The following is a 26,044-nucleotide window of genomic DNA, read 5'->3' on the forward strand; positions in this document are numbered from 1 at the left end:
TCACCAATCCACAAATTTCAAAAAGCAGATGTGTTCTTCAACAATTTTGAACTAACTGTCAAAACAATGGCGGTGCAGAAAGCAGCATTGCATTGACCTTTCTCTCTACCGACCTTGGTAACAGCTCATGAAAGCAGCAGCTTTGTGAAGCGCTAAGCACAAGCTGCTCAATGTAGAGCCAACCGTCAAAGCAGTCACACGTGTGTTCTGTGGCAGAGCTCTACCTACGGATTGTGTGGATTAAAAAAAGGAAAAACATCCAGCAGCAACCAGTGCAAGCGTGTATAGGTAACGTGTTAATTTCGCGCTAACCAGCAGCGCATTCAGCATAACAGAAATCTCTTCTCGTGTTCGTGGAAATGTCAAACGGCGCGTCGAAACAGCCGGCGATAGGCTAGGTTTATGTTGGTGTCATTCGCTACTGTTTCGATTTACTGATCGGTGATCCTTTCGGTGCGTTTCAACTCATACCTGCTACAAAAATCCGTCTTCCAAATCGCACAATTGTTAAAATACAGAATGGTGGGCACACCATTTTTGCGCGCGGGTGCGTGCGTGTGTGTGTGTATGTAATTTCATCGCATCAGAAGAGGAACCACTCCGCGTCAAATTGTTGGCCCGTGCCCCTTCGTCCATCGCTCCGGTGAATTGTGTGGGCTTCTGAGGAGACCGACGAGGGTGTATGAATGTGTGTGTGTATGTGTGTTCATCCACAATAGGAGCAAAGCTTAACTAAAAAAATCGAGTATGTTGGATAGCAAAGACCACAAAAAATTGTGTGAAGTGTCCCCGGTTTGCACGAGCCGCCTCGCTGTTCCAGGAGTGAAAGCGAAGGAAACCCAATTATAGCGAACGGTCACAATGGCGATCAGTGCGCGTATGTGTTTGTGGCTTCGAACGCACCAAGTAGTGTGCCCACACCAACACAGCCACAGTCAAAAATGCCTACAATAGGCACAACGGTACTTGGGTGTATGGGCGAAGGAAGGAAAAGGAAAACGCTACGGGATATAGTTGTGTTTTTTTTCGATACATGCTTGTATGTATGTGCGCACGTATGTGGCCCCGATGCCGAGCGGAGTGTGTGCTGCTGTTGCGATGTTGAATATTCTTGTTTTTTTTTTGTTTTACTTCCGAGAGCTGTGTGCAGAAGTGATGCAGAACAGCGGGTGCGGGTGGGGTACGCGGGTAGCGGGGATAGCGCATTGGGGTTACGCGAATATTTTTCCGACTGAATCCAACATGGCGCCCGGTTGGTCTGTGACGGAGGCGATTGGCAGGGAGACCCGCCAGGTTTTCCCCCATTCATCGCAACGCTGCACAATGTAAACAGTCGGGGGGAAACACGGTGGAATGTAAACTGGAGGGAATGAATGGTCCCCACGGATGGGACTGTCTCGGGCCAGAGGATTTTCCCAAAAATGCGTGCATAAGCCCAAAGCTGTCTAGTCTGAGGTTTCCGCAGGATAACGTTGTAAATATGTATATTGCCGACCTAATCGCAGGAGGTGAATGTGTCAAGCAGTGCGTTTTTGAAAACAAATGAAAACTGGTGTGCGTTTGACCGGTCAGCGGAACCGCGCGTATTTGTGTCGCTTCGCGTTTGCTGGCGTGAAAAAATCATACATCGAATGTTACAACGGCAGAAGCGCGAGAAGTAGTCAATCTGCAGTTGTGCCAGAGGAAAAACAAAACAAAAAAAATACGATACCGAAATGTGGGGGATCCCAACATAAAACGTAGAAAAGAGCTAAAACATTAGCAGTCCATATGGTTTTTGTTTATCACCAATATCTTATGCTAGTGCGAGTGTCGGTTTTCTGCCATTGCGGATGGCGGTGTTTGTACTCGGTCCAGTGTAAGGGCTTTTGACACGCGGTGCACATGCAAAAACAAAAACCGTATCATGGAAATGTGAGACAAACTCGTTTATGTTCCGCCGACCGTTCCTAAAGTGTTTCGTTACTCAGGCGTGTGGAGAATAAAAGTGATTCTGCTCACACGAAAAAAAGTGTATTAATTGATGTGTGTTTTTTCTCTCTTCATCTTTGCAAATTCTCATCCCATCCTACAATTATCGGTCAAAATCTCTATAATCCCATAAAAAAAATCCCATCCTACAGCTGATCGTCCGAGAATCGACATCGCAACCGTGTGGAAAACTGCACACTTTCGCTTTTGTTAATAGTTGTGTGTGCTCCCATTTAGTTCAGCAGAATAGAAAACAAAACAAAAGTAAGTATAAACACTTTCGAATGCACATTACATTGAATTGATAGTTCATTGAGTATCCTATAGTAAATTATGGTTCTGCACTTTCTCATTCGCATTGATGAATTTGGTAGCATAACATCGTCCATGTTTGGAATTTGAATGGTGTCGTTTTAGATTGATCAAAAAAAAAATCATTCCCTACGGCACCAGTGTTGCCGGGAGATCGAAAAAACTGGTTCCGGTTGCCGACTGTCAAACCTCACGTTGCTCCTCCATCTTGGCAACCCTGACGACCACAAGACTCGACGGACTACTACGATCTCCTCCCCTTTGCTGCTTCCGTTTTCATACCATCCTCTAGCGCTCGTTGAGGTTAGGTTTTTGCGCTCCCTCTCCATTTTCGCTTTTCATTCGATCCTAACGACACGGTCGGAGTTCGAGCCGGTGGTGTGCTGCCGCTACTGTACGTGTGCTAATCTCGCTAAAATACACACACACAGAGAGACACACACTTTACGCAGCATCATCCTGCCGTTGGATCTCGTAGGGCCAGGACTAGCCCACGCCGGGTGTCTGGAGAGCATGAAGCGTTGTTCGTAAAATACCGGACCATGGTGTGTTAGAACAGAGAGAAAAGTACCCCTTGGCGTGTGGGAGGGGGCCAGATTCGGTTCACGGATGGCAAAGAGTATCGAAACGGGTGGTGGTAGATCCTTGCGAGGACAGATGGACGGACGAACAGTTCCCGACAGGCGCAAAGCGTGCCCAAATCGTACGGCCAAGCAAGGTCGGAGGGTGATGGAAATGACGGGAGAGTAGGGGTGAAGGGAAAGGTGGAACGCTGAAAACAGATGCGTATGAAAGAGATAAACCGAGGCAAACAGGGGCGAGAGAGAGAGTGTAAAGCGAACGGGCAGAAGTCGATCTATGGCCATCATCCCAGGCACGGATGGCGGGGATAGAAGAGGAGAGGAGTTTGACACGAAGAAAACGACCGATCTTGAATTGCTCTATGTGTGTGTGTGTGCGTACGCCTGGGACAACGTTGCTGGAGAGCCGGGAGAGGAATGATGCGGTTGGCAGTTCCATAGGAAAGTAAAGACTCGGAAAACAAGCGCGTTGGGAAAAGCGTCGACAGGAGGAGGGTGCACAAAAGGTGGTGAAACAAGCCACCATAACCGGGGAAACAAGCGAAGGGCCGGAGGAGAAGATACGGTATGGCAATTTTTGTATGTCTTTGCCGGGATTAAGTTTTTGGCAAAGAAAATCGCGGCTTGTAGGGAGTAGGAGGTAGTGGTCAAGAAGGAAGAATTTAAACTGCTGTCCAAGGAAGGGTTGTTGGGTACGGAAAAGCAAGGAGGAGGGTCAGTTGCTGACGAAAAAGAACGCACAAGAGATTGTCCGCTGGCAGGAGGAAGGAACGGACAAAAGGTAATCCGCGCGCACTACTCCATTATTTAATTTTTAATTGTTAATTTCTCTTTACCGTTCCGTTTCGGCTCATTTCCGGCGTGAAACACTCGATCATAACAAATCGTTCAAAACACATCAAACTGTAACGATCCGTCAATAGGACAAATGTTTTGTATTGCCTCTCCACTTCTCCGTTTTCGGTTTGTGAACCGCTTCAATGGGGCTGCCGGCGCTTACGTAAGGTCAAGATTGACAATTCATTGGAGAAAAAGGGGGACGCACTTGCCATTCATTTTTATTGTCTCTATTATTAAATCTCCATTGATAAGCTATTTGTAGCGTTTGTACTCAGTTCATCCATTCACATATGGGATCGATAAACTTTGTGTTACGAAAAGGAATAGAAAAGACTCTTCTTCGGAAGAAGGTCGGCTGAAGCAGATAGCTAACGGTGCTGAACAGCAGTGAAAACAATTACTTGACCTATAATTGGAAAACGCGTCGTACCGGTGAATCATTGCGAGTATTGTCCTCTCTCGTTTCATCTCGTCTGATCCCATGGGAAACTCGGTTTCGTGTGGGAATGCACATCCGATGCAGTTTGTATTCTTCTCTCACGCTGCTCCTCCTTCGATTTTCCGATGAATCATTTCAATCCAACTGTTTGAACAGTGTTTCTTCAGGAAACTTTCAACAAGAGAATGACAAATGTATAGTTGCATTTGAAATGTTGATTTGGTGTATGGCATCACGATCAGTGAGATCTAAATATATGTGTACGGAAGCTTCCCTTCCATGCGTTTCTTTTGTTTGAATAATTGCCTAGCTCACGATTCGCTGTTTTCCATCGAGCTTTTCCTCACAACTGCATCTCTAATCGGGTTTCCTTCTGGAATGGATGTGATACGGATGTTTTCGGGCGTGATTTTGAATCCGGCATTTCTGTCCGTTCACATTCCCGTCCCACTACCTCCCTCCCGGTCCGTTCCTTTGTCACGCGCCATTCACTGCAAAGCGATGGTGCTGCCCTCTAGTTGTGCCGCTATCATTGACCCTACCTTCCGCCATGTTTGTTTTCTTCCTTCCGTCATATGTTCCTCCGTTTTAACCTAAAACAAAACTCGCACACACTCACATCATCGTACCCCGCGCTTCTCCGACACAATACCACCCTCCCGGATTGCCCCCATTCCTCTAGCAGCACAACTCGCGGGTGCCTCCAATCAACACTCCTTACCATGGGTTTTCTTCATTGCTTCTGGGGGACGATGCGGTTGGCTCTGGGGGGTTGTTGTGGGGCGTCTTATGTGTGCGCTGTTCCGTCATCCCGCCATTCCGCTGAACCTACCTACCGCAAGTCATGCCAACCTTATGGCAAGCGCGGCTCGTGAAGCCAATGACGGTAATGATGAAACTATGGGCAACAAAAACAAAAACAAAGTGTATTTTTTAACCACCCTTGCCTACATACACATCTCTCTACACATACACACACACACACATAAACCCAAACGATCAAATGATGATTGCCACAGTGATCGCAATCATCAGGATGGGCAGGAGGCAGATCTCTGTGATATCGTGATATCGGTAAAACGGTAGAAGACGCGAAAGCCCACACATAAATGCACACCAACATACAGACGCAGTGTGCGCGCGCGCACACAACTTCTATAACACAGCTGGCGCGCACAGTACGTTTCTCTGACACCGTCAGTATCATCATCATCATCATCTGTGTCTGTGTGTGTGTGTGTGTGTGTGTGTGTGATAATGTAGTGGTATCAGTGGTGTGCTAAGGCCCATCGTCAGTGAAAAAGAAGTCTCGAACGTAAGGCAACCAGCCAGCGACTGTATGGCCCTTACCGTTCCATGGGTAGGATTGTTTTTACATTCAACATTTTTCTTATCTACCATCGTGGGTATTCGATAAAATTGTGACATTGTTTTTTTTTTACAAACCTGCTTCAATGTTTTTCAAGTTTAGTTTAGAATGTAGGGCCACAAAACCTCCGTTTTTTGGTCCATAACGAGCTCGGTAAATATTCAGGTAAATCTAAACCTGGTCTGGGTTCGCAAGAAAACAGGTTGTAATAAGCTGATTAGGACAAGACCTGGGACTTTTCCAAACTATAATTTAGATTTTTACATAAAATATGAACTCAATGTTCTTCACCCTTACCACACTTTTTCGCATTGGAAATACGTGTCATCAGGCCGGCGCAATGAAAATCCGTCATTCCAAACACAAATCGCAACAGTGAGATGTGCATGATACAAAAACCAAACTTTTGTGACAAACCAAACTATCTAGTTGTCATTTGTTCGCTTTCCCAGGTTCCATGACGATTTTCTCTACCACCCCAACGCGTTCCGAAGGAAAGGTTGGAATGATTTACACATTTTATACCACCAAAAGAAACAAACATATAACCATCCGAGGAGTCGTAGGAAATGTTTTGCTTCTACGGGAAAACCTCTTCCGCTAAAAACTTTTTGTGTTTGTTTACCCCCCTACGTGGCCTACTCAGACGGCGGCGGCGACCACCACGGTGGCAAAACGTCACGGACCGGACACGTTCGTGGATGGGATGTTTACGGAGCCGGTGTTGTCGATTTGTTTGCGCGAGATGAAAGTGCGATCCACTGCAGTTCCAGCTGCATATCGCAAGAGAGTGCAGAAGGAAGCTGGCGATTGTAGGGACTTACTTTTCGCTTTCGATTTTGTTCGCTCCGCTGAGTGTACCTTGACATCGAAGTCGACGATTACGGTGAGGAGAAGAAGCGCGTTCTTTCGACATCAGCTATCACAGCATCGATCTTCTATCTATTTTTCGTCGAAAAATCAGTCAGCCCCGTCCGGGGGTCGCATTTACTGACTGTGTTCGGTGACTGGCAGAAGGAAAACCATGACCTTACTTTTCCAGCCGGTGTGTCTTTTTTGGCAACCGGCGATTTGTAGAATTTCTTTCTGATTGTTCTCTTGAGACGGTTTGTGGTAGAATTTGCTTGAACATTAGAAAGTCTAAACTTGATGTATTTGCCTATGTTTTAAACATGTTAATCTAACTAAAGGACATCGACCAACCAAGGTCAATAGATCAATATCAGGTGGGTTTAGTTTGCGGGGGAACTCCTACTCTCTTTTATAAAACCCCTAATCCTTGCTTCCTTTTTTGGCTCATCCTTCTGCCACACGCTGTTCCATCAGCCGCCTCCTTTCCTCACCACAGGACGAAGGTTCCTTTTGATGTGCATTTTCTTCAAAGCTCCCCACCATCTGTGTGTTGAATTTTGGATTGCACTTTTTTTTCGTGAACCTCCTGCTTCTTGCTCCACCGAGGCCTCCATCCTCCAAAAGACTTCTACAGATTTCTCTTCCTTGCCCTCCCGTGCTCTGTTTTCCCGTCTCCACATCCTTCACAACCGCACACACACACACGCGTACCTTCCTTCGCTTCTGTCATTTTGCTTGTTGCCGCCGCAACCTCAACCAACCTCGCGGAACTCCATCACCGAGTGCGCCATTTTCTGAAGCGTCTGTCCCCGCGCATCCTTCCTCCCTGCCCCGTTTCCCCTCCCCTCTCCTTGTCCTCTTGTTTCCACCATCCGGTTCACCCAAAAACTCACACTACAATCACGCACACACACACACACACACCCGGATCGGACTCGTGTTGGATGACTGCCGCTTCTTCCTCCTCCCTTTCCCCTTGCACCGAGCACCTTTTGGTATTTTGTGCAGTATTCAACCCGGCACCCGTAAACCTTCTCCATCGAGGTGGTATCCCGAAAACATAACAACAACAAAAAAAATCATGCGTTAGCATCTCACTCTCTCTTTCGCTCTTCGTGTCCTTATTCGCTCGCACTTATAGATTTTTGGCTAATGGTGTCGATTTTCCTCTCACTTTATGACCCTCTCTCTCTCTCTGTCACTCGCTTCGCTTCGTTTCCATTGCTCCGGGACGACCCCACGGACTTCTCTTTCCCTCCCCTTCCGCTCCCTCCACCTCAACCCCTCCCAACACGTCACCCGTGCACGTGGTATTTCCCTTCACCGCGCCGCACCATACCTTCGCGTATACCTTCGCGCGCGTGTTCTTTTCCTCCTTTCCTCCCGGTCGATTTGCTTTGCCCCCATCCTTCCTCTTCCATTCCCTTCGATTCATTATTCCCGGTGTCGCCCCCCCCCCCTCCCTCTCCATCCCGCTCGTTGCGGGTTCGTTCCGTTTGCCTCCCTGATCCTCATCCGATCCTCTATCCCCAAACACCGCCCCTTCTCTGTCGCTCTTTTTGCAATGCCTACTTTTCGCTATCTCTTTTTGCTTAGGTTTATGCTGTTGTCTTTTCATCAAGCCCAGCGTATGTTGTCTTTCGAAAGGCCAAACGCTCGCCATCGATATGTATGATGGTTTTTTTTATACGAGAGTGCATGTGTGTGTGTGTGTGAGTTTGTGGAGCACACGTACAGCATGGGAGGCAGCACACACATACGACCACGCCATTTTGGTGTGTTCCTCTCTCCCCCTCCCTCCCGTCCCCAATGTTACCGCTGCGCCTTTCGCAAATTCCTTCTTTCCTTTCACGCAAATCTTTTCTTTCTTGTTTTTTTACAATTGTTCAAGATTGTTGCAATGCTTTATTTTTTGTATGCTTGTGTGTGTGTGTGAGAGAGAGAGGGAGATCGATTGGTGGTAGGGTAAGGGCTGACAATACAAAAAATTAACATAGTTCAGCAGCAGAAAGATGTAGTGGGCAGCTTTGGAAAATGTTGCCGGAATAAAACCAAAAGTTCCCAACCTTTTCCCACTTTCGCCAGAAGAAAATTCCTCCCCTTGTTCTAGTTCTGTAATGTCCATTCTCCATTCGAATCGTACATCACCGCTTTACGGGAAAGTCCTTTCAACGTGGAAGCTGACCAAAACTGCAGTACATTTGGAAAGTGTTCTGAAGCTCGAAAACGAAATTTCCATTCACATACACCTATTTGCTTTTGCTTTCCTCCCAAGAAAGTGTGCATTTAAAGGGCTTAAAACTCGCATTTTCCTCGGGTTTTGCTAAAAAGTCCCACAGTGTTCTGTCTGCGCACTTTTGCCTTTGCCTCACCTAAAACTGAGCCACCGCTCCTGGCTTCCACCCGCACACGTCGCCCCCCTGCCAACCGCTCCGCCATTTTCATTTCGTTGCGTCACCACCGCTTGGGCCGCCGTCGCCGCCGCCGCCACCGCGTGCCGTTGTGCATGGCATTGTGCGTCTGCGACCCGCCCCCCCCCGGCGGCGGTGGTGGTGTATCTCGTGGCGGCCATATTGGATTGTTGCTGGCTACGTCACACCGCAAGGGGGTAACCACCCGATCGACCGCTTTGCTGAGCTCTATGGCGTCCAATTTGGTCAGGATCGTGAATTTTGCCAAACCAAAACGTACGTCAGATGAAATGCGATTGAATCATCCCATTATCAGCTGCTGCGTGATTAAATGTGATAAAGTACTGATAATGAGTGATTTGGGAGCGGTGGAACTGTACAAGATTCTGTTAAAAAAGTCGTAGTAATTTGTATTTGTTTATTTCCATTTTAAAAGGTGGACCTTACCATACCAGGATTCAAGAGAAACAAATCCTTCAAAAAGATCAAGAAAAGATCCTTGTCTACATTGTCTTTGGTTACCTTCGGAAAATGTGAAACGAAATCCCCCTTTAACCTAGGATATTTAGATTTCCAAACCATCAAACCAGAATTATCTCCATAGAATGAACGCCAAAATAGTATGAAAAAGTAGAATGTTTAGCGTAGTAGAAGAGAAAATAGTTGTCGAGTAGTAAGTGTACGCCATTATACACATGTGCTTTTGGGTTTTGACTGCCAGTGTGGGAAATTTTGGTGTCCCCCATTCAAATGTTACACTCAACATCTGTTGTGCCTTGGCAAACAACAAACCAACAGCGCAAGTTTTCTTTGGCTGAAGTTGGTTTTTCGTGTAAAAGCAATCAAATTAAACATTCCAAGAAAACTGGGATTCAAGTGACTCACCTTTATTTTCTGATGTTCTTTCAATCTTTTTATACACCTAGGATTTTCCTTTTCAATTTATAAAGAGAAAAGAACCCCGATTTGGTACATATATTGGCGGAAAGACATTAACATTTACTGATACCTAGTCAAAATTACCCACGAAAGGTTCACAAAAGACTGGACCCTTTGCCTTCTAAAGCAAGTGGTGGTGAGATTGTTGTCCTTCAGCATATTCTTTGGTTTTCAAATTCATTTACTCAACTTTCCTTTTCTTTCGATTGAGTAGCATCTGGCGTAGGTGTATTTGGTTGCGGCATTTAAGCGTTGAAAGTCAAGTATGCAGATTTAAAAAACCAGAATGGTAAAAAAACTACTGGTAATATCTTATCCCATAACATCCACGCTATCGGTTGGTCCAGACACCATGTTATAAAGGATCACCAACACAATAGAGTATACTCGTACAAGTCGTATAGTGTTTTTATGCGTCTAGAAATTGGAACTATGGAGCATACTACATACAACGAAACATGTTAGAAAGTTTCATAAATGTTGATCAGCTGTCAAACTTTAATACTTCAGTTTGACAGCTGGTCAACATTTGTGAAACTGATCAATAATTTATGAACAATTGATCCAAAATTTCTTCTTTGGAAGAAACTGTATGAAGACTCATGCCGAAAATTAAGGAATATCCCAAAAAACCTTTGTCGGTATCAGGATCTTATCAATAAGATGAGATGTACAGCATCGTCTAATCTGTCTACATCGTTGCTAGAACAACACAAAATGTGTTAAAATTAGTTGTATTTTGTTTTCCAGAATACTTTTGCCGTACAATCGAGTTCGGTAATTGTTGTTAGTCGACACTGACGGGGTGACCGTTTTGTGCTAAACAAGTTGTCAACAACGCCATTGCAGCGCCCTCTATGGCGCAGTCTGGCAGTCTCCTCTCCCCCCCTTCCACTCGTGACGGATGCTGCTGAAGGAGGAATGTGAATGCGTGTTGCGCAATCTCTTCTGTCGCCCCCTGTTTGTCTGTGTCTGCGCTAGGAGTTACTTCCAAGTGCCAGAACCGACGACGAATCGCGAAGCTTTTCCGTGTTGGAAAAATTTGGTTCCTTCACACGCGTGTGTTTTAATGTTCTTCGGGGTTGTTGTACCCCCGTTGCTTGTTGTTCCATCGTTGGGGTTGTCTTTCGCCGGAATTCCGTTTTGCTGAACAAATCCTTCGCTTTCGGAGGACATTCCACATTCCGCTGTCTCTCCTCCCAACCAAGTCTCTTATGCTGTATCGGTCTCGGGCTTCCCTTTCGTCCAACATCCTGCCAGCCATCGAATTCTGCCGATCGTATGTGCGAATTGTGACGAGATGTGCAGATGATGCGATTCACGAACCCAATCGGGAAAACGAGCGATCCAACAGCTCCTTAGTGGAAAAGGGTTGAATGATAAGCGGGAGGAGGGGGGAGGGGTGGAAATGGTGGCGAAGAGGATGACGTGTCACGGAAAGTGGAGGAAGGCGTGCAAACAATCGGAGGAGGTGAAGGTGGCTGGCAGGTTGGGAAGTTGGTGGCGCAGAAAAACACACCAACACCGTCAAACGACCGTGCACTCCACTACCCTTCCACCCGCTCCTCCCCCCCTCTCCCTCTTTCCCCATACTCCCTCACCAGGAACCAATCCTCGTAGCCTTCCTCCTTTGCGCCTTACTTCGCCTCATCGTTTCAAAATCAGTTCAGTCCCAACCCGCCAAGCGCGCTCCCTTCATTTCCTTCCTCCGCGTTTGGGGCCCACCTCAGCTCCTCCCCCTGCCGAAGGGACCGTCGTCCCGCGTGCACAAAATCATCCATCGGCGGACGGACTGCACACAATTGTGCCGAGCTTCAAGCCCCAACAGCCCCCGCCTGTGCCCCCTTCGTCCGCTACCCGGTGTGCCCTATGTGCTCCCCATTTTTTTTATGTGTGTGTGTGTGTGTGTGTGTGTGTGTATGTTTCTCTTGCCGCTTTTGGCAGACTCTTGTTACTCTCCCGGTAGCACACACACACACCCAATCCTCTCTCAGTCTCTCGATCGTCCTCTCGCGGTTCTGCACTCTCTCATTCTCTCTTCTCCCCTAGGTGACTTGTACTTCTTCACCCCGCAGCTCCCCCCCAGCAGGGCCTCCCCACGGTCAGTGGTGGTCCCTCTGCTTCCATATCATCCCTTTTCGCGCAACCACCATGCTTCCCCCGGTTTCTAAGGCTCACGTCTCGCGGGAGGGGCGTGGGGGGGGGACTGTGGTGATATCGCCCGGGAGCGGCCCGCTAACTTGTGGTACCCATCCATCCATCCAAGCACACCCGAGATGATGCCATGCGGGTGGCGGGAATTTGGTTTTTTGGGATGTTTTTTTCTCCGGCACCAAACCACCCCTAGAGTGGAAGGAAGGGTACGGAGGCTATAAGATCGTTAGCCAGAAAAGGAGCAGAGGTGAGGGAGGGGGGTTCCCGTGTGACGTGTGGGGAATGACGTGGTTTGCCGGTTTCTCGACACAAGGCTTAGAACTTGTGGAACCAAAACGAGGGAACGGAGGCAAGGTAGAACAGGCGTTCTACGCTCATATTCATTCCGTTACGGTATGTGTTTGTGTGTGTGTGAGAGTACAATTGTGGAGTTCTAGAATGGTACGTTTCGTTCCTCATCCGGTTATAGAACACAGGACCTAGTCCTTCCGGAGCTAGTTAGTTCTAACTAACCACCCGAGCGGTCCTTATACAACTCGAGATATTCAGGAGTCCGTCAAATCCTACCAACATCAGCAATATTTTAGGGATCAATTCAGGAGATAATCAGGTTGCTGTAAAGACGAAAATATTTACTGGAACAAAGCTTATCACACTACGTTACTCGGGGTCCACACTGCAGCGTGACGTCCCGTTTCAAAAGTAGCCCAGTTTCGGCAGAACAATCGCGCAAGCCAAGCGCGACAGAGGTAGGAGAGTATGTGGAAATATGTATCACATTGGGGCGCAAACTCGGCTAAAATTTTTTATTGAATTTTGAGGTAGTAATGCATGATATTTGTTTAGCTACGTATTTTATGCACCCTGAGTGAGTTTGGTGCTTCAACATTTGAAATTCACTGAGAAAACAAACTTAAACAGACAACGACGATATTTTGGCCCGCCGTATTAGGTATATATTTCCACATCCTCTCCTACTTGTTGAAGAGCAGTTTGTTTACGTTTCGGCACCCGAAAAAATTTTGGTAAAAATATCAATTAAAACGGAGTTTGATAACTGAATTTCATTTGTGAAGGCTAAAAATAAATAGTACAACGAAAAATCCGATGTTTCGTGGAGAATATTGCTAGTTTTGTTCGCGTTTGTGTTTCGCTTTGTTTACGTTTTGTCCAGCGTCGGTTTGTTTTCGTTTCGAATTGACATTTGACAAGAACTAGCGTGACGTCGCGTTTTTCGCTGTTTCTACACTAGCGCGATTTATGCGACATTTTTTTTGTATGGAGTTCGGCCGCCTGTCAGGCGACGTCGCGTTTCGTGACGGGACGTCGCGCTGTAGTGTGGACCCCGAGTTAGAGGCTCTTGGAATCGCCATGCGGAAATGTTTATGTTGCACATATATTATCCAACATTATGCTCCAATATTTAATCTACCGCTCAATCGCGAGATATCTCATATAAACCCTCTATAGCACTGGTTCCATCGGATCAGTTGAGTGATCCAGCCATTTCTTGTATCTGTTACCTGCCAAAAACCAATACGAAGCCCACGACGAACCCAAACGACCGTCGTCGGAGTATTTGCAGTTAAACTCAACGCTGTTTGCTATCTGTTGACAATTTACAAAACATTTACTTATTATGGTCTGTTTGTGGGACCTTACGAATTCGGCGGCCATAATGGACAGGACAAAGACTTTCCGACGAAATGATCATTAGAAGGGGCAGGAACAACGGCTCGTTGCTCCGGTTACTCTTCGCGGCACGAACAATTTCCACCGAAAAAAAAACGGGAAATGAAAACTCTGGCGAGCTGATGTTGTTGGTAGTGATGATCGCAGAGAAAGCTTACCGGAGCTTGAGCCTGCCTTCGTTTCGCTTCCAAGCGCTAACGGGGATTGCCATTGTTGTTGTTTCGGTACGCATCGGTCACAGATGTAGGAAGGGGGAAGTAAAGGAAACAATCTTACTGTTGAGGTTTGGGAAGAGTGGTGTACACTGGAATGGCCAAAGACTTAGCTTAGGTTCCTCTTTTTCGGCTTGGGAGCATTTTTTTCATTTTTTTAAAACTTCGATTGACTTGCTATCAACATGCTTAAACTAATCAATCGAAGAAACAATCTGTGTGAGGAAAGAAAATCACACACACGCTCACGCGCACAAAGGATCACCGGTAGGGACCACAAAATGGCGGCGACACCATTCTGTCGTTGTGAAAAATGATCCCTTAGCAGCATGCAGTCGCCACGAACGGCACACACCTTTCCCCTCCGGTTCTTTCTGCTACTCGTTTCCTGGCCACGATTATCCGGAAGAACTTCCGCAGGAGGCGTTTGTTAGTTTGTCCCCTTCATAGGCGCGATCTTTGCAAGTGCCTTCTTGATCACTAGTTTCTCCGTCCGCTTTTCTTCGGAGTGAAAATCAAGGCCACCGGAGGAAAACGGAAATCATAGTATGTTCCTTTCTCCGTTTAGATACGAAAAATTCCCAATTCTGTGGCCAATTTAAGATGCACACACACACAGATACCCATCGAAATTACGCATCTTCTGTCATCGCACCGGATTTGCCCAATTCTGGGCAACTGCTGATGTTTGATTTTTTTTTCTCGGGTTTGCATTTTCCTCCGCTGCTCTGTATGTCGCCGTGTCTTTCCCGGAGTCTTGAATATGTGTGTGTGTTTGTAAGTGTGTCCTGGTCACGACGCAGCGCCCCGCAACTCCACAATGGTTGTTCCATTGGTGTTTCGGTGGACACCATATAATGCCGGTGAGAAAGAGCGAGAGAGAGAAGGCGTGTGTGTGTGTATGTACTTTGCGTAAGAACGAGAGGAAAGGTGAAACGTTTCGTCCCGAAACGTTTCCTCCACCTTCACCACCTCTTGTAGTCTTCACGCTTGCACAGTGGACCGAGGAAAGGTCATCGGATTCAGATATTCATTCATATTCAAAAAAACAAAAATTAGGACAGTTTACTAGGAAACATCCATTTGCTATTTTGTAGATTTTTTTTTGCAAATATTTGTTTGCTGGTTGACTATTGTATTATGCCTTAATACTGTGTGCTTTAAATAAAATGCTTAAACGGGGATATCTTATGAGTCTCCGTGGTACAAATAATTGACTGTCTACCACTCCCTTCTTCCAGAAGATCCAAGTCACCCAATTAAAAAAAAAAAATCTCAAGAAGGATGTATTTTCATATCACAGGGAAAAATTTATTTGGATTGCTGCGATTCGTATGTTATCATGCGAGTTGGTAATTAAAGTGCACGGTCCGTTAATGCGGGTGTGATCTTTATTGGAGGTGTATCCTTTGCATTACTGGATTGCATGTGAACATTACTTCAGGACGGTATGTGTGCGTAAAGAATTGGGTCCATCATTGGGTGGACAAGATTCTCAATTTTCACAAGAAAAATAGCAGGGCCACCTCCTCTGCCTCCGCTCCGGCGCATGGCCCACTGTGCGCCAACACGCGCGCTGTCTTCTCCTCGCTGTTGTCAAATTGTGGTAGGCAGAAAAAGTGCGGGCTGCTGAGTTGAACGGGGGGGATGGGGAATGCTAGAGGTGCAGATAGCAGCCGCGTTGTTGCTAAGAGATATCCCCCCGCCGTCGTCTGCCGCGTCTCGACTGTTGCGTAGGTTTAGTTTGTTGGTTAGACGGATGGCAAACCCGGGCAAAAGAATAAAACGAGGTTAAACCGGGAGAGGGGAAGGGATTTGAGTAGTCACTGTCAAGAAGAAACATGAAATCGGTTGACGCAACGTGGTTTGGCGGTGTGGGGTAGGGGTGCACCACCAGAAGAGGAAAAGGCTACCAGTGCTGCCATCTAGTGGCCACTGCCAGCGCCACCGAACCTAGTGCTTTAACTACATTCACACACACACACACACACACACACACGCATACAAACACGAGTTAAGATAGACCGGGGGGGAACAGGCCGGGGGAACGGGGACGGGCGGTGGCATGCTAGGCCACGCTGGCTTGTTCTTTTTACAAGCTGACTGGCCGGTAAGTGTGTGTGTGTGTGTGTGTGTGTGTATGTGCACGTGTGCACGGGCGCGCACGCCTTTGTGTTTGTGTGCGTGTGCCTATGCATGACGCTCTCGATTTTCACTGTTGTTGCTGCTGTTGCTGGCTGGCACTTGGTTTTGTTGCGTTGCAAATATTTTACTTTCCTGGTAAACCCATTTTCCGAACCACAATTTTCCTGCCAGCTTTCGTGAAGATCGCGTTGGTATGGAGAGCGTTTGCAGTAGACCGGCATCTTCATCCGGCACCTGGGACCGCGGGATGATGCTGATGATAATGATGGGTTGGCCTGCTGAGATCAAAAGCTGGATGGAAAATGAAGCTGGCTACGACCAAAAGTTAGGCAGAAAAATGGTTGCTTGTTTTTGACACAAATTCGTTGGAGAACATTTGTATCGCTCAAATTTGCGATTATCAAATACGCTGCAAATTCACTACGGTAACGAAATCTTCCACCGAAAAGGACGACGATCCCCCCGGCTCTATTGGCGGAACGGTCCGAAGAATGTCGTCGAAATTGGCTAACAAGTAATAACGTCGAAGAGAGAGTTCAATTTTCCAGCCAGCATATCGAACGAAAAGTATGGCTAGGACACTTAGGCGAGGAGAAAATATGAATTGTAGTGGTCAGTGGCGGTAGTGTCCACCTTCCAACAACCCATATAGCTGCCCAGGGGAAGGGCGGGAAAGGAGAACCGAGGGCTCACTTGCTTGCGAAGGGGGCAATACACGAAAACGGCATGACGCGGCGCCGCACTCGACCACCATTTTGTAGTGCTCGAGTTGGTGGATCTTCCAGCGGTGGACCGGGGCGGGGGGAAGGAGAGGAGATTTGTAAGTGCACGATAGAAGAAAATTGTGGGCAAGGGTTGGTGGGGCTGGGCGAAGGTAGGTGCGCGGAGCTGGGTCTCGTTGTTCCCGTCGAGTTTCTCAACGAACACACAGCAGGGGCAGGGAAACGACGGAAGCGACGCGGGTGACGCGGAGGACTAGCAGCGGTTCTACGGGTGCAAGGGGGGTACACGGGTGATCAATGGGGCGGGGGGAAGCACGGTGAAGGGTATATTTTTGAGAGAAAGAGAACCCAAAGCAAACCGACCGAAGGAAGCGGCGGCAGACCGAGAGCGAGCATAGAGTGTTCCGCTGGGAAGAGAGACCGATAGAGCGGGGTGGAGCAAAAGGGAGAGAGCATACTAGAGAGATGGACCAGGAAAGAGACAGACAGCAGCGGAGGATCGGTGGTGCACACGGGGTGGTGAAGTGGAGGTATGAGTTTGTTTTTTTTTGTTTTCGATGAGGATTCATCCCGGGGAGCGGTTGGAGGAAAGGAGGGAATGCGGACAGGAAATGGCAGGGACACAACGGGTCCCCCGTGAGGGAGAGGTCACAGGGTTTTTGAGCACTTCGTAGGTCCGGATAATCGGCATTGGATTCGGATTGAACCGACGGGATGGACAGGGTCAAACGGTGGGGGAAGGCTGAGGAGGGTGATGAACTGCAGGGATGACGTTTTGCAGCGACAACATCACCGGGGCAGGTGCCTTCTGGGCCGGGCAGATTTCGGCACACGGTTCCATCCAAAAGGACACGCCGGTCAGGGAAATCCTTTTACGAGGCGGGGTGGAGTGGAGTGAAGTCGGCCGGGGGAAGAGAGCACGGGTTGGCACACAACCCACGGAGGTCCATTTCGTCCCCGCTCCGACCTCTAAGCGACCGAAGAGCAAGAGAGATGGCGAACCGGGCGAAATCCGGGTCGGGGATTTGTGAGGTTAGGTGTGTGTGCTCTGCGGTCCGGGAGTCATGTAGGAGCGGGCGGCGCCACCGGTTGGTAGGAAAGAAGGGTCACCCGGGCTGGGAAGGAAGAAGCGGGAAGCATTTTATCGATTAGTTCTGCTCGGGGAGGAACTGGTGGGACGGGAGGGAGGGGTGGGTGTTTTTCCTCAATGTATGCGTGTGTGTGTGTGTTCTTCTTTTCCCGCATTCGGCCTGGTTCTCTGTCGTCCGTCGTCGTCGTCTGCCGTTAGCGTCTGTCTGTATGTGTGCACGATTTTTGGTGTGCTCCAGAAGCGCCACACACCAGATACGGTCACACACCATCAAACGGTCGGTCGGTAGGGTTTTTCTTCCCCAAACGCTTACTCCCGGCCTGGCCTGCCCTGGCAAACCGGGGCCCACCACCAGCGCGCACAAGCACAAACGCAAACAGCACAGGCACAGATTTACAGCCATCTGGGTCTTGCTGTGTGTGTGTATGTGTCTCTGTGTGTGGATTTGTGGAGGTCGATATTTTGGACAAGACTCTGGAAGGGAAGGGGAGGGGGGTGGATGGAAAAGATGTTTGCTAGTACAATTAATAAGAATAAAAGTAAGTTCTCTCGATGATTGCTAAAAGCTTAAAGTCAACTCTGAGACAAATTTCCAAGGAGGAGCCCACTCAACGCAGGCCGTAAAGAAGCGGTTTAAAAAGAGAAATTTGTGTTAACGGCTACAGAATCATAATCGTAATTAATGTTCATCTTCAAACGTCCTATGTAACGCCTTTTTCCACATCTTCTAATGTAAACGTATCGCTTGTTTTCTTTTTAGAGGGCCCTCCCAACACGACCCACGTCCCCAACCTGCCGACAACTGGTCACGGTATAAAGATCGATAAGTTGAGGACGCGCGAGGACGACGACCAGGACTATTACGGCGACGGCTACGCTAACGGCTCCATCGATAGCACGGGAGCAACGGAGTCACGGTGGCGTCCGACGACGGTGAAGAGATGGGCGAGGTTGGTGCGAATGCATCCGAAACAACAGCATCAACGACGGAGAGCAGCGGCGCGCTTAAGGAGAACGGTCAGCCACTGGTGAACGGTGGTGGCGGAGCGGTGGATGATGCAGGAACCGAGGCAGCGACCGAAGCCGATGACGGCGAGGAGAAGCTGCAGAAAAAAGACACCATCAACGTCGAAGAACCGGAGAAGGATGAAGCTGTAGATGGAGATCGTCCTGCGAAGGCGGCGGAACCACAGGATGGCGGCGGTCGGGAGGTAAAAGGCAGTGAACTCGAAGAGGAAAAGGAAACACCCACATCGGACGTGGTGCAGGAAACGCAAGCGTCGGCTGAGAAACAATCGCAGCAGGCTTCGGATGAAGAAAACAATGACAGTGCTGCCGAACCATCGTCAGTTGTGGAGGAAAACTCGTCTTCTAGTAAGCAGAGCACCGTTGCTACGGGCAACCACTCTCACACGTCGGCAGCTGCGAACGATGGTGATGTGAGCAGAAGGTCAGAAACCACAACAGTGGCAAGCGATAGTGAAGAGCCGCAGGAAGACACGAACCGAAGCAGTGCGACTGCGAATGGTAAGTCCACCCCGGCGAAGGAAGTGGACGCTGAGAAAAGCAACTCAAAGGAGGGTCCGATGGAGGTGGATGAAGATGAAAATGCCGGTGGGGAGGTACAGAGAAGTAGTTCTGCACAGCAGGCAACACAGAATGGCGATGAGAAGGTGATATCGCTAAGCGGTGACCAGGATACGGGAATACCTTCGCGGGAAGTGCCACGATCGAAGTCGAAAAGCATCACCGATGACGAACCGATGGAGGTCGATGGTGGTACCAACGAGGAGGACCAGGAGGAATCATCATCGGTTGCGACGAACGGTCACAATGAAGTTGTCGATGGAACCAAGGAAAATGAAGCGACCAACAAAGAGAAGAACGCCAAGACGGCACGTCAAGAGGAGGAGGACGATGACAAACCGGTCAGTATTAATTCCGACTCCGAAGCCGACGAGCCGACGCAGCAGCGCGACGTGCCCGTGACGACGACGATACCGTCGAAACCAAAGCCAAATGTGATCGTAGTCGACGAAGGAGGGCTGATCAAGCTCGGCGAAGGAGGAAGTGGTGGAGGAGCTAGTAGCAAACAACCGGCCGCCGCCGCCTTGGAGCTTCCGTCGGTGGGCAACGGAGAAACCACAATCACGACGGTGACCAAGAGCAACCCGTCCAGCAATGGCATCCAACCGGCGGCTCCCGTCGTTGCTACCGGCAACCAAAATGGCGACTGTGATGGAGACGTAACGATCCTTAGCGATAAGGAGGAAGACTGCGTCGTGATCGAGGATGACGACGATGACGAGGACGACGAAGACGATGATGACGATGTCACCGAGGGTGATTCCGATGTCACTCCCGCGACGCCCGTGTCCACACCCACAACTGCGTCCTCGCGTCAAAGTATACGATCCAAGGGAGGGAGATCCGGAGGAGGCGCTGGTTCGATGGTGACTGGCGGACCGAATCCGATGGCACTTGTAATGCAGCAGGCGAAGCAACAAAACCAACAAATAGACGACGATGATGACGATGTCGAGGAAATTATCGACGACCCGCTCGCATTACCAGTCGGAAAAGTCGGTGGTCGCGCATCGCTGGGGGGCCAACAGTTCACGGGCTCTATGAAGGGCACGGGACAGAAGTCACTGCTGATGAGCAACTCCGGAACGCCCCCGGCAGGTAAGGAGTCTTCGCTGATGATAATCGACACCAACACACTCATGAACAACAACGGAAACTCGCGGACGGCAGCTAATAATCTGGTAGGAAATGCCAACAGCCCACTCGGGCTAGGTAAAGCTCCGGTCGTCGGTATGATGGGAAATAACATGGCCGGCTCTCCCGGCAGTGGTCAGTTTAATTCGCGCAGCTTGCTCAACTCTTCCGGGATAGTGAATGCCACCGGAACCGCGGGTGCTATCGGCAGCGGTGGTATGCTGGGAAAGGCAAATGCATCTCCGCTGGCTCCAGTAACGCCCCTGTTGCCCGCCCTCACCGACGATATGTTCGTCCTGGAGGCGCCCTCGTTCATCGTGCCGTATATCTACGAGAAGCCACCGGTCGACAATCTACGCGACATTCTCGACGACCTCGAGGTGGAGATCAAGGAGATGCGAAAAAAGCTGGAAGAGTCGGGTGCGGTTCCGCCGGCGGATAAGGCATCGGCCCAGGATTCCACAGCAACAACGGACCAGCAGCAGGGCGAAGCGGCGAAAAAGGAGCAGGAATCATCGGCGGGTGACACCGAGAAGGAACCGGACAGTAAGAAACGCAAGCGCAACAACGTCGTCGACGACGACGACGAATGGGACGAGCTGGACACGTCGACGGACGACGAAGCGTCCGATGAGGAGCAAAAGACGAAGGTGCTGATCAAGGAGGCCCGGGCGGACATCGAAGCGATCAAGGAGCACATCATCTCGCCGCTCGATAAGGACGACCTGACCGGGGGCGGTGGCGATGCGAAGAAGCAATCGGAGAACTACTTCGAGAACCCGCTCGGCAAGTTCTTCATGAACATCGGCATCAACCAGGTGCAGGAGTTCGTACAGACGGATCTGCTGCGGCAGCAGAAGCGCAAGCGGGACCGGGAGGGCAAACCGTCGCCCAGCACGCAGATGGCCATCAACTCGCTGATGAAGAATCTCGAGCAGAGCAAGGAGAACAACAAGCCGTACAAGTTCGAGATGAAGCGCTGCGAGTACTGCCCGTTCAAGTCCGAGTCGGCGCTGGTGATGGCGCACCACTACGAGACGCCCCACATGCGCAACTTTATCTACAAGTGCAACTTCTGCTCGTACGAGACGCGACCGCCGCACGACATCCTCTACCACATGGAGGCGGTGCACAACATCAAGGGGCGCATGGAGAAGGCGCTCTCGTACCACCACTGCCCGAACTGCCCGTTCGAGGACAATGGCAAGTCGAAGCTGGCGCGGCACGCGGTCGCCTGCGCAAAGAAGTTCCGACCGGAGGCGAACCTCAACCCGCCGCTCGACTGGGAACCGCCGGCGAAGATACCGCGCATCAAACCGAAGCATGGACTCGTCGGGACGGCCACCGCATATCAGGTAGGGTCGGGTTTAACTTTCTTTGATCTTTACTGTCTATACTAAACTGTTCCCATTTGTTCCCTCGTTATAGGCAATGACCGCCCAGCAGCAGAAAAATCTTGCCCTTGCCAACCAGCAACGACTCAACCAGCAGCAGCAGGGTGTGACACCGGTGGCGTTGCATGCCGGCGGCCACCTGACGCATCAACAGATCGCACAGCAGCAGGCGGCCGGTGGCGGTGCACTGAACCTGAGCGGGCTCGGTGCGGCCGGCGTCAGTGCGCTTAACAACGTCAACCTAGCGAACCTGTCGCCGGCTGCCCAGGCGGCCGCCATCCGTGCCCGTGCTGGCGGTGTGACCGGCGGTAATAATGTTGCCGTCGCTGGTCTCGCGGGTCGCGCTCCGGCCATCATCTCCTCGCCCACCGGCATAACGGCCGCGGCGGCCGGACTGCGAACGGGGGTCGGCGCTGGGATGGGAGGGGCGGCCGGTGGTGGTGTCATGAGTGCGAACGCGCTTGCCGCATCCGCCGCCGCCATCCGGAACACGCTCGCCGGAGCCGGAATGGTAATACCCAATAACCTTCAGCTATCGGCATCGGCCTTAGCCGCCGCTGCTGCTGCGGGAGGATTTAATAAGTTTATGCCGGTAAATTACCATCCCGTTATGGTTTTCTTCATTTTTTTTTCTTTAGAGTTTTGTTCCGTATTTTGTTGCATATCGGTTGATTATGGTTTATTTAGTTTTTTAGTTCACAACCTTTTGTAATCACGATACACTAAAGTTAACGTACGTGGAAATGTAGAGAGGTTGTTGGCATTACGCCGCACTTTAACTGAGTATAGTTTGAGCTTTATTTGCTTTAAACAAATAACGGGACGGGATATTTAAGGTTTTATCGAAATCGAATTGAACAATATGTTTTAAAAATTTACCGCGTATCACTTCCTGAAAAATAATTAAAAAATTATCAACTTCAAAGCTCCTAAAAAGTGTGATATGGCACTATGTATCATTTAGCAAATTTAGTAGTTGAACAATTTGCCAAGATGTGGCTAGATTTTTAAAATGACAACTAAAGCTTATCTTTTCCCGATTGAATTTAGTTTAAGTAAAACAACAAAATTCTTCCAAAAAATTCTAAAGCTATCAAATAGCTCTTACACAGACAAATAGATGAGGATTGTAGACTCAAATTTGTATAATCAAAGAGCAAATATTGTTATTCTTAAAAAATTTAGTCATATTTTAAGGGTTGGTAAAACTTAGTAACATATTGTTCAAAATGAAGATTTCATTACACTAACGGTATTTGACATAACACACAATTTCTTCCGTTGTTTGTTAAACTATAAGTTGGTATAATCTTAAGACTGATTTTTTTTTTATCTATTTCTCTATTCTTTTTATCCCTCTCTTTCACCCATTTCCCTACTGTGTGACCTCTTCTCTCCGCACCGTGGTGCAACATACAACCACACAACAACGAACACAACACCGACACACTCGATATCTGCACAAAACAATCACTATTCTGATAGAATTCCCTCAACGCTGGACGATCTCTTCTATCTAATTCCAATGCCTCAATAACGATTCAGGTTGGTTTAGTTTGTACAATTGATTTGTTTTGTCTTTTATTCTGTTCTGTATTACGAACCCTCTCGGTTTTACATTTCTCTTCTCTGTTGGGGTTTTGGGGCCACGCGCTAGTTGTGGGGCATTAGAGAAACTCTGGACACGCGGGGAGTGGTTGGTGGGATGTGTTTTACGCACAGTGTTAAGAAAACGTCTTAATTGTCACCTTTTTTTGCCCTCCTTTACCCGCCCGCGCGCACAGAACGCGTCCAGTATGAAAGCTCCGAAAACCGCCCAAGCGCCCAGTATTTCGATCACCCCCTTGCCCCGACAGTCCGCGTCCGGTAATGGCGGCAGCGGCAGCAGTAGCAATGCGGCCAACATGTCCAACATTGCCGGCGCTCTGTCGAAGCTGCAGGCCCAGGGCACGTCTGCGGTCAAGCCCGGCCAGAACCCGAGCGGCGGTGGCAAGACGGCATTCGTGGTGTGCGAAATTTGCGATGGCTACATCAAGGATCTGGACCAGCTGCGCAATCATATGCAGTGGATACACAAAGTGAAGGTAAGTAAAAGGGTTTAGCAAATAGGTGGAGCAGTGCTTCTGGAACGTGAGGTTAATGATTTCCTTTTTGTTTTTAGATCCACCCGAAAATGATCTACAATCGGCCCCCGCTTAATTGCCAAAAATGTCAGTACCGATTCTTCACCGATCAGGGCCTCGAGAGGCATCTGCTCGGATCGCACGGTCTCGTGACGAGCTCCATGCAGGAGGCCGCCAACAAGGGCAAGGACGCCGGCCGTTGTCCTGTATGCGGACGGGTATGCATCGTGTAGTGTGCAACTCCAATGGTGTAACCTTTCCTAACGACGTGTTTTTTTTTGTCACTTTACAGGTATACCAATGGAAGTTGCTAAACCACGTATCGCGCGATCACAATATGACCCTGAAACCTGCACACCTCTCGTACAAATGCACCGTCTGTACGGCCACCTTCGGCATGTACAAGCAGTTCGAAAGCCACGTCTACTCCGCGCACAGCACGGTCGCGAAGAAGACGGTCGACAGCAAGGGCGGCGGCAAGGGTGGTGGTGGCCAGCAGGCGGGCATGGGTGGTGCAACTGGGTCCTCGTCCGGCATGGGCCGGGGGTCGGCGTACGGTTCCGGCAACGATTCGCTGCTGAAGCCGCTGAAGATCAACGACGAGATCACGATCATCCCGCAGCCGACTTCCAACAGCAGCAAGATGGCAAAAACGATCGAGCTCGAAAGTCATGTTATAGGTAAGACAGCCCCTACCCCTTTATGTGCCATGCTTTGTTGTTTGCATGTCTGACCAATCCGATTTCTTTACACAGATTAAACGTGCTACCGCCACTCGGACAATGGAGGGTCCGAGCGAGATTAAGCGCAGGGATGCAAAGCAAAATTCCAGCACACTCCCGGAGTTTAACTTCCCACACCAGAAAGAGTACTCATGCTCGTTCCGCGGCACGCTGGAAAAGTAACAGGACATAAGAAAGCATCAGCGAACACTCACTCCGTTCAGTTGGCGTGTGTGCGTGTGTGTGCGTGTGCTGCATACAAATAGACACACAGACCTTACGCACGCACTTGTAAATGATAGTAATCCTGTAGAGTAATCCACCGCATCCCTCCACTCTCCCTTCCCCCCCCCCCCACCCCCCCGAACAGCCGCGGTTAACGATGAGATGGTTAGGGTGTACCCGGGCATCGCGTCTGATCAAACGCACCAAATTGCGGTGGAGCTACTCCCCCCGCACCCACCCACACACCCCACACACGCGCGCAGTAAATTGAAACATTGATAGGATTATTACCACCTTTTTCCTCTGTAACTCTTCGGTAGATATCTTAATATACTAAACTATGATTATGTTCTTTTGTAATCCTTTTTGTAAGTATTAAACACAGCGTGTGCGCTCAGTAGAAATGGCATTATCTGTTTTTTTATCCCCTCATCCTCCATAAGTTTTTCTATATCTCAGTTTTGCAGGCGCGGTTATATGTAATCGTTTTCTATTTATTCAGGAATTCTCGATTAGACAAAAAACGGTTACATTGTTTTTAACAACAGAACAAGATAAGTTTTCCTACTCATATGTGACAGCAATTGTTATGTTGCAATGTTGCGGAAGCATTGAATTACAAAGTTTTAAATTTCAAGCAAATATATGGCATTATTAATGTAAAAAAAAGGTTCTCGCTTAAATAATTCACTATCGAACCTGCTGCTTAATTATCTTCAGTTTCGGGGGTTCAGAAGATTCTGATTCTGTGGCCGGTCAAAGGTTTAGTATAATAAAGCCTGGTTTGCTTGTAAACCCTGCATACTAATTTGTTTGTAACTAATTGTTGTCAACCTCGGTTCTCATTTGAAACGCGCATTTTTTTTAAACTAGCGTTGAAATCATAGTTTCATAAGGTGGAATGAAAGCTCGGCGAGAAAAGCTGACCCTGCCAAAATGCCAATTGTTGCGGCAAAGATGTGTTCTTTTAAATTTTCAATTCTTGTTCCACAAACCAAACTGTATAGCGTACCGAAAACCACATAGAACCAACACACTAGCAGCAATAGACGCTGGCTGATCGCAGTTGGCTAGCGAGTCATAGAAAAATGCACATTATTCCGGCGCAGGGTAACGCCTAGCCTATTACG

At 48.8% G+C, this 26,044-nt stretch overlaps 1 protein-coding gene across 4 annotated transcripts; it reads left to right on the forward strand.

The window, feature by feature from the left end:
* Nucleotides 1-177: 177 nt before the first annotated feature.
* Nucleotides 178-25,318, forward strand: LOC131261853 (uncharacterized). Of its 4 annotated transcripts, none has more exons than XM_058263695.1 (9): nucleotides 178-288; nucleotides 2,124-2,235; nucleotides 18,490-21,805; nucleotides 21,879-22,436; nucleotides 23,330-23,389; nucleotides 23,629-23,928; nucleotides 24,006-24,185; nucleotides 24,260-24,647; nucleotides 24,723-25,318. In XM_058263695.1, exons 3-9 carry the CDS (start codon nucleotides 18,671-18,673, stop codon nucleotides 24,725-24,727), a joined length of 4,626 nt encoding a protein of 1,541 aa, XP_058119678.1. In that variant the 5' UTR covers nucleotides 178-288; nucleotides 2,124-2,235; nucleotides 18,490-18,670; the 3' UTR covers nucleotides 24,728-25,318. The 4 variants fall into 4 exon arrangements, with proteins under 4 accessions (XP_058119678.1, XP_058119680.1, XP_058119679.1 ...); XM_058263697.1 differs by having other exon boundaries at nucleotides 21,879-22,355; XM_058263696.1 differs by lacking the exon at nucleotides 23,330-23,389.
* The last annotated feature ends 726 nt before the right edge of the window (nucleotides 25,319-26,044 follow it).

This window comes from Anopheles coustani, chromosome 2, assembly GCF_943734705.1.
Source record: "Anopheles coustani chromosome 2, idAnoCousDA_361_x.2, whole genome shotgun sequence".
NCBI lineage: Eukaryota > Metazoa > Arthropoda > Insecta > Diptera > Culicidae > Anopheles > Anopheles coustani.

Excerpts from the sequence above, each read along its gene's own strand:
- LOC131261853 (XM_058263695.1), top strand. The coding sequence starts at position 18,671 with ATGGGCGAGGTTGGTGCGAATGCATCCGAAACAACAGCATCAACGACG. Across the intron at positions 21,806-21,878 it reads GGACGGCCACCGCATATCAG|GCAATGACCGCCCAGCAGCA; the intron begins GTAGGGTCGGGT and ends CCCTCGTTATAG. Across the intron at positions 23,390-23,628 it reads ATGCCTCAATAACGATTCAG|AACGCGTCCAGTATGAAAGC; the intron begins GTTGGTTTAGTT and ends CCGCGCGCACAG.